General features: G+C 33.6%; 1 protein-coding gene across 8 annotated transcripts in view; it reads right to left on the reverse strand.

The window, feature by feature from the left end:
* LOC126815625 (breast cancer anti-estrogen resistance protein 3 homolog) overlaps nucleotides 1-15144 on the reverse strand; it is a 64741-nt gene that overhangs the window by 4514 nt on the left and 45083 nt on the right. For 6 of the 8 annotated variants that reach the window (XM_050541375.2, XM_050541385.2, XM_050541365.2 and 3 more), the window contains exons 2-6: nucleotides 9540-9666; nucleotides 6197-6308; nucleotides 5457-5520; nucleotides 2853-4385; nucleotides 839-1004 (exon numbers count right to left, since the gene is read on the reverse strand). In XM_050541375.2, the coding sequence (XP_050397332.1) occupies nucleotides 839-1004; nucleotides 2853-4385; nucleotides 5457-5520; nucleotides 6197-6308; nucleotides 9540-9666 (2002 nt within the window). Of the gene's footprint in view, nucleotides 1-838; nucleotides 1005-2848; nucleotides 4386-5456; nucleotides 5521-6196; nucleotides 6309-9539; nucleotides 9667-11140; nucleotides 11271-15144 lie in introns of those variants that run through there. The other 2 variants (XM_050541394.2, XM_056102047.1) reach the window with 2 other exon arrangements.

The raw sequence follows: 15144 nt of genomic DNA on the forward strand, positions 1-15144 counted from the left end.
ATTCGTTGTGGCGTGCTCCTAATCAACCGTCCAATCAGTCCTCTTGCAGTGCCATGGCCAATGCTTGCAGTGTTGTCGGTTGACGTTGACGAACACGTGTCCCGATCAAATTAAATGTAACACACTAAAGCAAAGATATGCTAAACAGTAAATCTTATGCAAGAACCGATAGGAATGCAAACATGGATAGATAAACTAGCACGCGGCAGTTTTCATCAACCCTTCCTTGAAGTGTCAAATTTGACAATGAACCCCTTCCACAAGAATGGCGCTATTGCGTTTTGCATGTGCAGCTCAGTGGTTCTGTTGGGGCGATAAGTTCTTCATCTGTGAACATACTCTCAAAGCATGTCAAATGTCCATGACTATTTATCATATCGCAACCTGCATAGGTATTTGCATTTCAATATCCCCTACTTTTTTGGAAGAGTACATATAAGGGAAATTTTACCCCGACAGCGTTGCTATGGCTTACTCATATTTCAATTTCCATCTTTCAGGGGATCTTTAACATGCTGCAGATGGTGTAAACAGAACCATGGCGTTTTTCGATCATAGCAACTAGATGCTTTTCCTCTGTAGTGCACCGACAAGGGAAATCAGGTTGGAAAATCATAGAACCCTCTGTCTGCTGGTATTACGACTCCTAAGCAGTCTTGGTGATTGTTTTTCAATCATCTTGTTAATAAATGTCTAAATAATAATGCATCTTTAATTTAGAAGCTTATGCACTAAATTGTTTGAATCCAGGACACTGGAACTGTGAACAGGGCATGAATAACATAAATCTAATCGTTTCATTACAATTCTCATTACAATGTTAATAAAATAAACTAACCTGTTGTGAAGTAAGTCCATCCATAACATTAACAAAACTAAATAGATTACCCAATAGTTTTAATTCTAAGGATATCAAAATCCATTGACTCATCATATTAGCTCGTTCACTGACTGTACTGCATGTTAAAATACTGACAATAACAAATAACTTCATACAATGACATCTGTAATACATAAAACAACAATGGCCATGTTAAAATACTGACAATAACAAATATATAACTTTATGTCAAAATACTTAATTAATTAATATAAAAAATAGAGTGGCAATATATGTAGTTATCTCCCTTGACACATTTTTAATTTTTACACTATCATTATTTAGATATTCATGTTTAACCTCATCTCAAATCACATGACTTTTGACTTTTAAGTTTGATTAATATTAAACTTCTAAATTGATTTTGAATTTATTTACCATAACTTAAACCAGGGCCCGGTTCCTACAAAATTCTTAAAGTAAGCAAAGAGTCATGCTTCACGTTTACTTAATGCACGTAAATAACTTTATAAAATACCGTCTCTAGAAAATTCTCAAGACCATTCTTACGTAAGCATAAGTCAAGAACATTGTGACTAGTAAATTGAGACTATGATGCTCTCTAATGTCATAAAAACAATTTTGGTATGCGAATTAAGTCATAAATTGGTCGACTGCATTGAGTTATAAATAGATCAATGACATTAACTCCCTGGCAAATGGTCGATTTAGATGCATTTGACATGTCCCCTATACATATATAAAATGTGCCACAAACTAAAAAAAAAAAAACGCAAGAACATGCAAACAGACGGAATAATTGTGAGAGCGTCTGATCTTAAAGTGGCCTGTGTTTGTGTTGTTTACTAATTGGCAAATAAATAAAATGGTTTCAGGGAAGAAGCGAAATTTTCTATATTCTTCTCGAGAATATGTTTCTTTTGTATCAAAGGAAGTAAGAAATGCCGTCGAATATCTCTACGGTCAACCATCTTGTTTGAAGAACAAACAGACTTAAGGTTGGTAAGCGCTTGGGACTTGCACTTAGATTGACAATGTTTAAGAACAAAGTTTTACTTAAGTATTTTCTTGGAACACATAAGAACGTGCTTGTGCTTACCCTGAAATCTACTTAAAATCTAAGCACAAGAATTTTCTTAAGAATTTTCCGGGAACACAAAATAAGATAAGTTTACTTAAATGCAAAGTCTACTTAAAATCTAAGCACAAGAACGTGCTTAAGAATTTTTTAGGAATCGGGCCCTGGCTTAATGAGTCACATGTTGCAGGTCTCTTAATTGAGATTTGGCATGATACGTACAACAGTGTCAACTAAATCCAAATTAGTATAGTTTTCCCCAATATCTAAAGGCAAACACTGATCAGAAATGCACAAAATATGATGTTTTTGGTTGCTATATATGGAGTCCTTATTTAGTTTGTGTAATTATTCTGAAAATGACTGTTACGGTGTATACCAATTTCCAAGCTAAATATTTCACCCATTTTGTTAGATAAATGCATACCGGTCAACATGTATGTCATATCAAATGGAAGACCATTGAATATAGGTTTTATGCATTGACCCGTGGATCTCATGCGGACAGAACCAGTCATATATTTACCCACACCAGTACAACATGCTAAACAATAATATGCCTAGGAGTTATTAAAGACAATATACAGCCATGACTTAGATTATCTGGCCCCAAGTTCACAAAACATTCTCAGACTTAAGTTAAGAATTTACTCAACTTTCAATCACTGTTTATGAGAAATATCTTTGATCCAGAAACACAAAAATTTGCACATAGTTTCTTATTGATGTATTTGATACATTAAAACAACACAAGTTTTATAAATGGTTATATTTTAGTTAAAATAAGGCGAACAATTATGAACATAGGTTTGAGAATGCTTTGTGAACTCGGGGCCTGGTTTATGTACGAAACAAAAGAACTGAACCAACTCATCTACTAGCCCATATTACTAAATATTGAAAAAAAAATTTTCTTCAGTTTCCAAAACTTACCTTTCTATAATATCCTGTCTTAAATCTTTACCCTGAGGCAGGGTCAATAACTCTAGCCCCGATTCTACCCCCATTCCATGATCCTCATTTGTTAAAACATGAACAGCATCTAAATCCATCTTAGTACAATGTAGAGCCAGCACTCGGGCATCTTTTTCTAATAACGTGGATTTCAACTTTATCATACTTCCAGCCTCTAACGGTTTACAGTCGTTTGGCAAGACTGCGAATTCACTTGTACGAACATTAAAGCTTGAAGAATTGCGCATCACTGGTTTTGTCATTTTACGTTTTTTTAGATACATGGTATCATACTTGATATTTATGTTGTAAATATCTTCATCATATCGAATATCCTTAGTCGGAGAATCCAGCTCTGGAAACACACGATTACTTAAAAATTTTCCGTATATCGTATGTGAATTAAGATTATGGGAGGAATTTTTCAGAGTATTAAAATTATTGTCATAGATTTTCGGAGGACTAGTTAATGCTGTTGGAGTTTTAATGTCAGGTGCAAGAGAGGTTTTTCCCTTGGCCCAACTCGGTTCCTCTTTCACCTGATAGTAATCAGAATAATCTCTTCCGTCATCATCTTCATATAACGCAACATTCCTGACTAAAACCTTTGGTCGTTGTTTATATTTTATAGAAGGGATTCGACTGGGTTTCGGCGGTGGAGGCTTTGTTAAATCACTGTCTGATCCTGATTGTCCAGTTCCTTTTTGAATTGATTTTTGCTCCGATTGAGTAGGCATTAAGACAGGTTCGCTGCCTGATCTTTGATGATATCGCGTAACTGGATGTTCTCTCGAGGGAGATCGATGTTTAGTTTGTGGTGTATTAATCACCGGTAAACTGTCACAACGATCCATGGCATTGGAACCTATTCGTGTATCTCTAATCTCATCCACAGACAACAATGGCTGACTTCCTGTTCGTTTTGGTGTCCTTCGTTGCATTTTTGGACTCGTTGATGGACTAACGGCTGGAGAAACAAAAGGACTAGGTCTCGGACTTTGCGATGGTGTGTAAACACCGACAGTTGATAAATTACTCAAAGCTCCATATTTGGAATCATAATAGCTCAGTGGCATTGAACGTTTTATAGGTTTCTTGAGTTTGGCTTTGGAAGTACGAGTGATGAATTTATTCTGTGTTAAATAAAAGTTAATCAAATTCTGTATTGTATCGAAAGACTCTTCTTCAAATTGATAAGATATTTGCGGAATTTGTCCACCTTGTACAGACTGGATGTTGGCGTTGATCATAAAATGTAATGGAACTCCAGACCAACAACAAGTAAGCACAAAATCACCTGGCTTAGAAATACAGTCACGCACTAAAAAATCGCCATTTTCTTTTACTATGACTTCTGCTCGCTGCCGGGAGATGTTACCATGGTACCACCCATGACTCTTTAACTCTGATGGGTCCGATTCCAATTCTCGTTGCAGAACCTCCTGAAGTTTTTCTTGAGAACTATTTAGGCTCGAATAATCTGGATGACTGTAGGGAGATGGTGGTGAAACTCTAAAAGAAGAATTAGATGAAAACAAACATGAGATTATATTTATATTCAGATATTAATATCCTTCCCATTCATGACGACATGTAATATCATGAATGAATGTGTGCATATAATTGTCATATGAAACAGAAACATGAAACAATAGAAGACTTTATTCATTATTAAATGTGCAATATTTAATGCACACATACAATTCTGTACAATAGTACGTCACAACAGGGGTATAGTGGTGAAAGTATAATGTAATTTAGTTCCTGGTTGAATTAAGACAATGAGTCATATATAAAGTCTACATGATAAAGTATGGCGTACATGTTTATCAACATACATACAGTATATTATTACTATATATTGTCACACATAACTGATACTAAAAGAAAATATCTATAGATAGAGAGAGAGAGAGAGAAATGGGGTTTAACGTCCACTCGACACAAACTAGGTCATTTCGGGACTAACATATGGTTTTAATTTTATTTCAATAATTCGCTTGCGCGTAGGGGTCTTTAGCAGTGGGAGGAAACCGGAGGACCCGGAGAAAACCCACGAGGTTGGACAGGCGACCCTACTCCTTGACACGTACAACCGGGGATTCAAAACCATGCAAGTCGACTCAATGACAGACTTTATGATACAGCGTGCGCACGCTAATCTATAGATAGAAATATAAGATGAAATAAATAGAATCAAGCACAATCATGCATGTTCATATTAAATTCTGTGCAAAATTCTGTGCAAAATTGGAGCTCAAGTCGTCAATCTTTAAGAAAGAATACTATCTTCTTCAGAATTTGAAGAAACATTCAAAGAAATCTGCCCACTGCAGGTCAGTGACCCAATTTTCAATAATTATAGATTCAAGTTTATAAGCTTATTTTGAATACCTTGGTAGATGTTTTTGATGCCTCTTTATACAGAATTCTAAAATAATGTTTCCTGTGAATAGCCATATCTCAAGATGTAAAAGTCGAACACTGTGAATATTTGCAGAATAGCCTACACATACTGGTATATTGGCCTTGAGCCATTTTAATCATAAAAAGAATGAAAATATAATGAAAGGTGTTACATACTGTATGCCAGGTGGTGGTAAATGAGCGGGACCAGGTGAGTGAATTGGTGAATGATGACTTCGTCCTTTAATTAATAAAAGAAAAATAATGAAAGTACTAAAATCTTACAAGACAATAATAACTGTTCAAATGCAATAACCAATGAATTTGATAGGCTTCTCCAAGTACTAACATAAACAAAATATGTACCAGTAATCAGATGAAAACTTTAACTGTCTTAATTACGTCATGTCAAATGGATGATAACTTTAGCTTTTAGAGCATCGACAAGATTGATCAATGTCATCAAGGGCATTGACTTTGATAATAATCATTCTTCATCTCATAAACATAAGTACTGTGTATAAATTTTCCAGATCCTCCAAAAAGTTATTATCAGAAATGGTTGACAAGAACTTAAGCTGTTTGAGTTATCGGAAATTAATAGGCTGTCTTATCTAATGATCATAAACACTGTGTATAAATTGCATGTAAATGGATCAAAGAATTGCATGTAAATGGATCAAGGAATTCTAAACAAACAAATAAACAAATGGACTGATGGACAGGAGTGACTTTATAAACAAAATCTTACTGACTATAATGCTGTTGACTTGACTCATTTGGACAATATTTCAGTTTATACATTTGTAAATAAATATACTACTCCTGTCTGTATGGATCTTTACATCAAATGTATTAACAAATCCCGATGTTAAAATTGATTCAATACAAAACATACTAAATAATTTTATATCTACCTTTTTCATACTTTTCACGAAGTATTCGTAAACTGGAAACTATTTTCGCGCGATGTCCACCATTATGAACTCCAAGATCTCTTATTTCTGATTCTGTTAGATATAACAAATCCTGAAGAAAATACACATGGAAATTATTTAATTTAAAAGTAATCCGTTGAAGAGAACTTTAAATCATTACATGAAAAAAAAAACTGATGCAGGATCTAAATATAAAGACTGTACCGTCTGTTATATATAGTAAGTAACAATAGAATATAGAATGTCATACTTAAATCGCAAACTGCTATTCCTAATTTATCACAATTTAGGCAATAAACTCATAACTACTTAAGTGCGGAATATGATCAGTGTCATCAGTCAAGTGTCATCAATCCATCTGCTTATATCACCCAATATGGATGTGAAAGCTGTAAGTGATAATTTGATTGGCTGATTATCAGTATTTCATTGTTTCCTTAGATACAAGTATTGTTACCACTCCATCTATATGTACTAACATGACTTGATATTGGGTAAGACGATACTTATTATTAGTAATATTCTACCGAATATTGGGGGTTAATGACATTTGATCTTTTAGTCATATCCTACGATTATTATTAATTTCCTTAGTAGGATAGTATCATATTTATATATTTGTTATTTATAATATAGTTTATCTTAATTGTTGCGGAAAACAGACCTACTTGAAATAAATTAGTAGTAGATAATACAATATAAGTGGTATATAGTTGTTTCATGAAAGTATAAAGGGAATTTCTGGTCTGGTAAAAATTAATGTTTGTCATTTATTTAGTTAGTAATGAGGTATGACTTAATTTCACACCGAGCTGATATTAAGAAATCAAATGAAATTGGGTTTAACGTCCTACAGTATGCTATGAGTGAAATTATTCTCAAACAGTGGTGTGTGAAAAAGCTTTATTTAACGTCCGTTTCCACTGAGGTGATATCGCAGACAAACAGTGGTGCTACAGCCTGTTTTTATTTCGAACAGGACCCCAGTTTTTTTGCCCATCCGAACAACCATGGTTGTTCTTTGCCAGGCCCTCCGTCCTACACCACTGACACGGGGTGGGTGGAGGGGGGGGGCATGATGAAAAATCCTGATGAACTTTCTAGGCCCACACAGGGATTGAACACCGGACCTCCAGGTTAGTGAGCCAACGTCTTACTCACTTAGCCACCTCAGGTTCTGCTAATAAGGATAGGTTTGCTTATTGCTTTGGTGGAAATGAAAAAGCTAAGGGGTCACATAAAAGAACCCTTGACAATTCCTTTTACATGTAGAGTAGGCAGTAGACTCTGGGCATTGCACACATTACCATAGACAAATCAAATAATATAATCAAGGATTAAAGGTGCAGTGTCTCATGAATTATGTATGGTATACTCTTAAAGATCTTCATCCTGTGAGGTACCTTTTCTCAGAAATACAAACTTTAGTTTCCATATGTTTTTGGTGACAAGTCCCCAAATTCCATGTTATAAACAAATGCCTGGAAAGATATGTCTACAGACATGCAAATTATAGTGGTAAGAGAATGTCATTATTATTACAAAGTCACTATTGAAACAGTGTATTCTATAAATAAAATGAAATGGGATTTAACGTCCTACTTTCTGCACCGACTGGGCTAATGAAGATGAGATTCTTTAAATAAGTTATGTAACTCTGTGAAGCAAATCTAGGGATATCTTCCAAATGACTCAAAATTTTGAGCTGAAACTTTCATACAAGCTATTTGGGCAATTTCCTCACATTTTGGCATTTGGTATAGTTAAATCAACTCTTATCAATAGGTATGTACCCAGTGAAACCTGGGACTGCCCATTTAATTACAGATATTTTAGTAGCCTACAAAACATTTTTGTATTTTGTTTCATAATCCTTATATATTTAATTAAATTTTTGACTGCTGCATTGGGGATGGGCCTTTAACTAGTTGTCATATAAAAACAAAACAAGATATTATTATTCAAGTTTAGTTAAAAGCGCCCCTAACATCATGACATAGTCTGAAAGGTATTAACCAAGTTGATTTTAACTAACACATTACACACAGCTGGATCTAAATTAAACTTTATGCAGTTAACATCACTCCACATGAATAAAAAACACTGCATAATGAATAAAGGTATGTAACAGGTTTCAGTGTAGACATGTAATTGGGTAATAACAAACAAAATTTTCATGTGTCACGGAAAAATATCATGCAATTTTCCTTGTATATAAATTACATCTATGTAAACTGCTATATTTTTATTTATAATGAAACATACATTAAAGCGTCAGCATGGCAATGCAGGTTATCATGCTCAGGATAATAATTCAAAATATTTACAAAAGTTTGTGCCTTTTGGTTGCAAATTGAATATTGTATCACATAAGTTATAGGCAAATTGCAGACATGTTACATTTGAAACTGGCACTTCCAGGTGGACCTTTAACTGGCTTCATACTATGATTGTAGCATTGTAGCCATTTCTGATCATTTTTAAAAAATCCTTCCACTACAACAGATCTTGGCTGTCAATCTGGGAGCTCACCCAAAATGTTCCCATTTGGTCCTGCAGCTCTTAAGACCGTCCCTATAGTTGCATGAATTTACAATAATGTACCATAAACAAAAATCATGAAATATTAATCTAAATTGCAAATTTTCTGAGAGTTATCAAAAATGACTGACAGTGAAAATTTTGAAGTGGAAGCCCTGGTCCCTAGGTGCTGGAGCAGAAGCAGTGTTGAATAGGCACCATAGATTAGTATATCTATCATCCGGGGGTTCATATGCAAATGATTAAAAGAGCTAAATCGCTAATATTTGGGACCTAGAAATTGACCCAAATGGGTCGCAACGCATATAATAATGTAATCTGAATGTATATAAACTGATTTACATTCAATTGTTTCTGTTTTGAATCTTAATTTCAAATCAGTTACGTCCAGCGAAATAGGGCATGATTCTCAACCGAATGGCAATTTCTAGCATCTGGTTATTCCAGTCTATTGCGCATGCTCTCCAGATAAGATATGGTGTGACCGTTTGGCATGAGTTGTGTAATATGTCTAACCTCGTTCTTTCTGGTCACTTGTTACAAATGACGCTGAAATGCACTATGGTACACGATTCGTGTACCAATGGTAAAATGTTTATTTTGTCTTAAATATTGGATATCAGAAGCCTACCTTTTCCCGGTAAGATCACAACATCAATGTTGATTTGAATTGAGAAATAATTCACGTTTTCAACTTGTAAGCCTTTGGATGATATTGAGTCCAAGATTTAGCTACTTTTATTGAAAACTGAAGATGAATGATTGGAAAATATATTCTCACCTCAACCCCCACATATTTGGTAAAATGTGGTAAATATTCTACAAGTCCAATTGCATCTAGCCATGTTGATACAGCTATATGTTTATGTGCCATCAACTGTTGATTATGTCTCTTCTCTAGCACCAATCTATAAAATACAAAATATGTAACATATTTATTTTACAATAAATTAATAATATAAGATATTTTTCAAGAGATGGATTTAGGTAATGAAAATGAACCAACTTGGCCAACTTACCTGTCATGTAAGAATTTAACCTTAACACATAAAAAAATGCATCAAAAATTGACTGAAGTGAAAAGTCTGGTCTGAAAACAAGAGATTTTGTCCAGTCAAATTGATCCAAAATACTTAATCCTGACGTCTTTTTCATGTATGAATTAGTTTCTTGTTTAGCAGTTATTGTGTCTATAAAATAACTGAAGGAAAACACAAAACCCATATGCAAATAGAAAGTCAGGTATATTTTAAAATAAATAATTAGGGATCCAAAGCTTGTCTCGATAAAACGACTTAATTTTACCTGATTAAAGCCTGTGGCATTATTATATATGTGGTTGTCCGCTGGTAAATCAACCAATACTTGTTCAAAGTTATAAAATCAACTTGTCCTTTAGTTAATCAAACCATATAGTCAAGGACAATATGTAAACTCCACTATTACTTAACACAATATATTCATGTTCACTTATCTAATACATAAATATAACCTGTTAACAGTGGTAAGGTCTTGAGGGAAACTTAATTCAACCAACTGTATGCCCCAAATGGCTATGCCCCAAAGCCATTCTATCTCTCAGACAATGTTAAGAATTTAAAACACTTATAGACCTTATAAAGATATATTTGACACCTAATGCAGGTTAAAAGATGTACTGAACTATGCTACATGTTTAATTGTTAAATGATAGCCTATTATTAATGCTATTATTTTGTATAATTGGGAGATAATTGTTGACAAATAGTTTAATGAGCACTCATGCTTTCATGATGAACAATGCAAATGAACAATGGAAGCGATGATGACAATGTCAGTACTTTTCTTTTGCACTGTTAGTCCCTAGGCCAAAACAAAAGTAGATACATTTCATTGCATACAAGGCTTTTTAAAACATTTTTTTTCCCTTAATTTTCTTAAGAGCCACATTATAACAAATAGGAAAACATTGATGAAAAATATAGTCTTCAGACCTATGAAAGTTAAATTCAAGTATGGCATCCAAATGGTAAATTCTGCCACGTACCATATTGTCTTATTAATTACAACTTCAGAGTTCGTACCGCTGGAAGGGATCAAAATAGTATGGTACTTCTATAAAATGTTAAAATCAAGTACCGTATATAGAGTACCCACATGGTAAATTCTTTCAAGTATCAAAGCTAGTAGCTGCAATGATTATAGAAAGAAAAAAAAAACGTTTGGATCAATTTAGGAACTTTCAAGCCTTTTGCAACAAAAACTTTGCAGTCAATCTAAATTGGGGAATTGATTTCTATTTGAATAAGATTTCTCAGCTGATTTGACAAAAAATTTAGTTTGCCTCAAGGCGAAAAACTGACAACTTTTTACTTCACTGCTCATTTATGAGTAAGATCTTACCTATAAAAACTTATAACAATAATCAGTAGAAAACGACAACAACTCTCGTACAAAAGGTCCTAAAGTAACTGGATGCTAGTATCTGAAGGACATCTAGACTGGGATCTCAGCGATACACAAGGGGTTGCAGGATAAAGTAGAAATATAACAATACATGTAAATAAACAAGGTGATTAATATCAGTAGTTTATTTATCATTATTTTCTATCAGTCCTTATTTCCTTTCATCATATGATTCAGATTAGTATTATGTTTTTCTCAAATCTGGTGTTGACAAGTTTAACTCCTAGTTTGTTCTTTTATAAAGAAATGAAATGAAATGAAATAAAATAAAATGGGGTTTAAAGTCCTACTGTTCTGCTCCTAAACTGGGCTAATGAAGACGGGCATACGCCATACAGTGTGCTATGAGGGAAATTTTGCCCGGGCAGCGGCGCTACGTCCTACTCTTATATCGAATTCCAACTGCCAAGGGATCTTTTATGTGCACGCCAATATGTACACGGGACCTTGGTTTTTCGTCCCATCCGAACGACTAGACAGCTGTCCTTGCCAGGCCCTCCATCCTGCATCACTGACAAGGGGAAACCACGCCGGAAAAAGTGGATGAACTTTCTTGGCCAATGCAGGGATCGAACACCCGACTTCCAGGCTAGCGAGCCAGCGTCTTACCCACTTAGTCACGTGATCCCTTCCTTTATAAAGAGATTGCCCACGATTTTGCAGGCTATATATTGATACATGTGGGTTAAAGAATGCCAATGTAAAGAAATATTGAGCTGTTCTGAAGTCATTGTCTAAAGATACACAGGTATTGAGTGTTGAAATGAGATTATGGGGACTTCTCCCTGAAAGATTTTGAATATGAGGAACAAATATAGATACGTCTTATATATAAATGCCTTAATTTAATTTAAAATATCAAATAACTTACTTTACATCATAAATCACTTTAAAAACACCCTTCATGGAGTTAAAAGAATTGTAACAGTTATATTATTACTGTACACTTTGATTGAAACTTTAACCGACATGCACTTATATTATACTATGTGCACACTTCTAACAGTGCATGTATAAGTGGAAATTTGACCACAGTAATATGATTCAGTTTTCTTTACAAAGGTGGTTCCCAAATGAAACAATCATGTATTTTCCAATTATTAATAAAGTTTAAAATATTTACATGTATTTACATGTTCTTAATAAATTTTAAAATGATGGAATATATAAATTACATGTACTACTCTACCTTAATATTGTTCTTAATAAAGTTTAAAATGATGGAATATTTACAAAGGTATCTGATCTACAACTTGACCTAAGATTTCGAGTGGCTTATAGCTTGTTATAGAGTGTTTGTCAGGTGTAGTGGATAAAACTACCATTAACAGATTATCTTATGTAAACAATCAGATGTTAGTCTCTTGTTGTGTGATAATGTAACACACCTGTTTACGTGTTGTAATAACCTCAACACATAAAACACAGATCAGATTTAAAAAAAGCACATTTATTTTCAAGTTCCAAATGTCTTAGAACCATCTTGAAGTACAATTAATGTGAAGAATTTATTATGATGTCTGTTGTTTTTATGTGTTGTAATGTAACACATTTTTATGAGCAAATGGCCACCGAAACAATATGAAATTTAAAACCTTAAATTTAAAATTGATATCTTCAAATCTAACATAACATATAATATAGTCGAATTATCTGAAAAAGTATTCGTGTATTATACATCACCAACTTGTTCATAATTCTAAAATGTCCGCTTCTTACTAGTCACATGAAGTCTGTGATATTATGTACCGGTACTTCTAATCTAATATAATCTCATGTTTTATGTATCTAAAATAACATGTCATTGTATTATGCACGAAAAAAGGCATTACCATCCTCAAAATGACCACAAGATTTCATAGAATGCTGTTGTATATTTAGATAACATTTCACGCATAAATATATGTCATAATCTCTCAACACCAATGGAAACATTAATGCACAAAGGTATTCAAAACATTACCCAGTAAGTGATTTACATAAAAAATATCAGTAGGTCACATAGAATAATATACAATGTCAAGATTTTAAAATTAATTTTCACAAATGATCAGTCATCTGTAACGTTGAGCAGAAATGTTATTATAGAATTAACAATGATTTTATACGACCTGAGATATCATACATCATATGCACTCATAGTTTAAGAATTCCTCCGATGATGTGGGTATTATCTAAAATATGTCTGTGCAGTAAATAGTTTACATATTCAAATTATATTTAATGTGTTTAGAATAAGATAACGCTTGTTTCAGGTATGGTAACCTCAAGCGTATATTGGTTACAGTGATAAAGAGACATATGAACTATTGGATTTGGAGGGGGGAACCAGGTTTGGGTGCCCGAATTTCTCTATTTTTTTTAACCAAATATCACATACTGATTTTGGCACATATACCAAAAAGTGACATTCACATTTTTTTTCTAGGGATATGAATATTGATAATAGTATACTATAAACATTGAAGATTCTTGTTCGAATTTGACCCATAAAATTCAAAAACTTTCCAATGGAATTTCTCTGATCGCCTCGTCAGTATTTGCCATCACCCTAATATCAGGGTTTGTTGGGCTGGAGGCCACTATGTTTTTTCAACATAATTTTGTATACATATATACTCTAAATGTACTGTCCCTACAATATCATTTGTTCTGTCCTTAGTTTGTTGTGCAGTTATCCTGCATTGTCTGTTTTTTACAAAATAAATTCCAATCTATTAGAATGCTGAATCTCTAGGGGGTTTGCGCCATCTGGTGGTCCTCGGAATATGATAGATTTCTTCACTCACAAAGCCCATCTTCCCTTATTCAAAATGTTGAAACAACCCTTTGAGTAGGTACATGTAGGTAGTTAGAAATGATAAAAGGTGTACATGTAAATTTTGTTTATTATACAAATTGCATCAGCACCTGTAAACATCAACTTCAAAGAGAAATAGTATCTTGATAAATTAAAGGGCATCATTATTGAAAGATTAAAACCATACTCTGTAACCGATACATTTTGAGGTATACCTTCATGTAGCAAGGGTAAAGCCGGATAATATACATGTATAAATACACCATAGGACAGAAATAATAAACATAGACTAGCTTCTATTATTTTAATAAAAATTGTATTTATATTACAATAAGGGCAAACAAATAATGAATGGCTATAAATATTTCCTAATTATTAGCATGTGTTACCATATATAAACACCAAAATATGAAGAGGGTTGGAAAATATACCCTATGGTATTCTGCATGGATCATGAAAAAATAAACATTTCACATGCAGAGCACATTTCACATCCATCTGATTTTCAAAACAGATATTAGTACGCAAAGGCAATAGATAACTTTTTGTTGGCAACACTTATTTTTATTGTTTATGTGTATTTCCAGCAAAAGCCTTTCAGGAACGAATGATTGAAATAGTGTTTAACGTCCTCCATTTCTGTTTTAAACGGGCTAATGAAGACGACCATATGCCAGGCAGTGGCGTACGAGGAAAATTTTGCTTTGACAGGAATTGAATTAAACCTGTCAATGACTCTTTTACAGGACCTCAGTTTATTTTTCGTCCATCCGAATGACTCGACATTGTTCCATGCCAGATCCTCCCCGTCTTTCACCACTGAAAGGGGGAAACCACCCTGGAAAATCCCTTTCTGGAACTTTGCAATGGTGTTTATAAATAACATAATTGTTAAAGTTAAAACTAAGCCTACAAATGAAGGGGAATCATAAAAAGATGTCAGTATAAATTCTTTTTTTTTTGGACATTGTGAGATTGTCTAGAAAGTTAAAGTGTGGAAATATGATTGAAATCAACAACACATTTTTTACAGGAGTGGTCAGTGTTTCAGCTGGAACTAAAATATTGGAATTAAACAGATCATAATTAGAACATTGGTTTATATAATTAGATCATTTATATAAACAATATCTCACATTCT

Source organism: Patella vulgata, chromosome 1 (genome assembly GCF_932274485.2).
Source record: "Patella vulgata chromosome 1, xgPatVulg1.2, whole genome shotgun sequence".
NCBI classification, from domain to species: Eukaryota; Metazoa; Mollusca; class Gastropoda; family Patellidae; genus Patella; species Patella vulgata.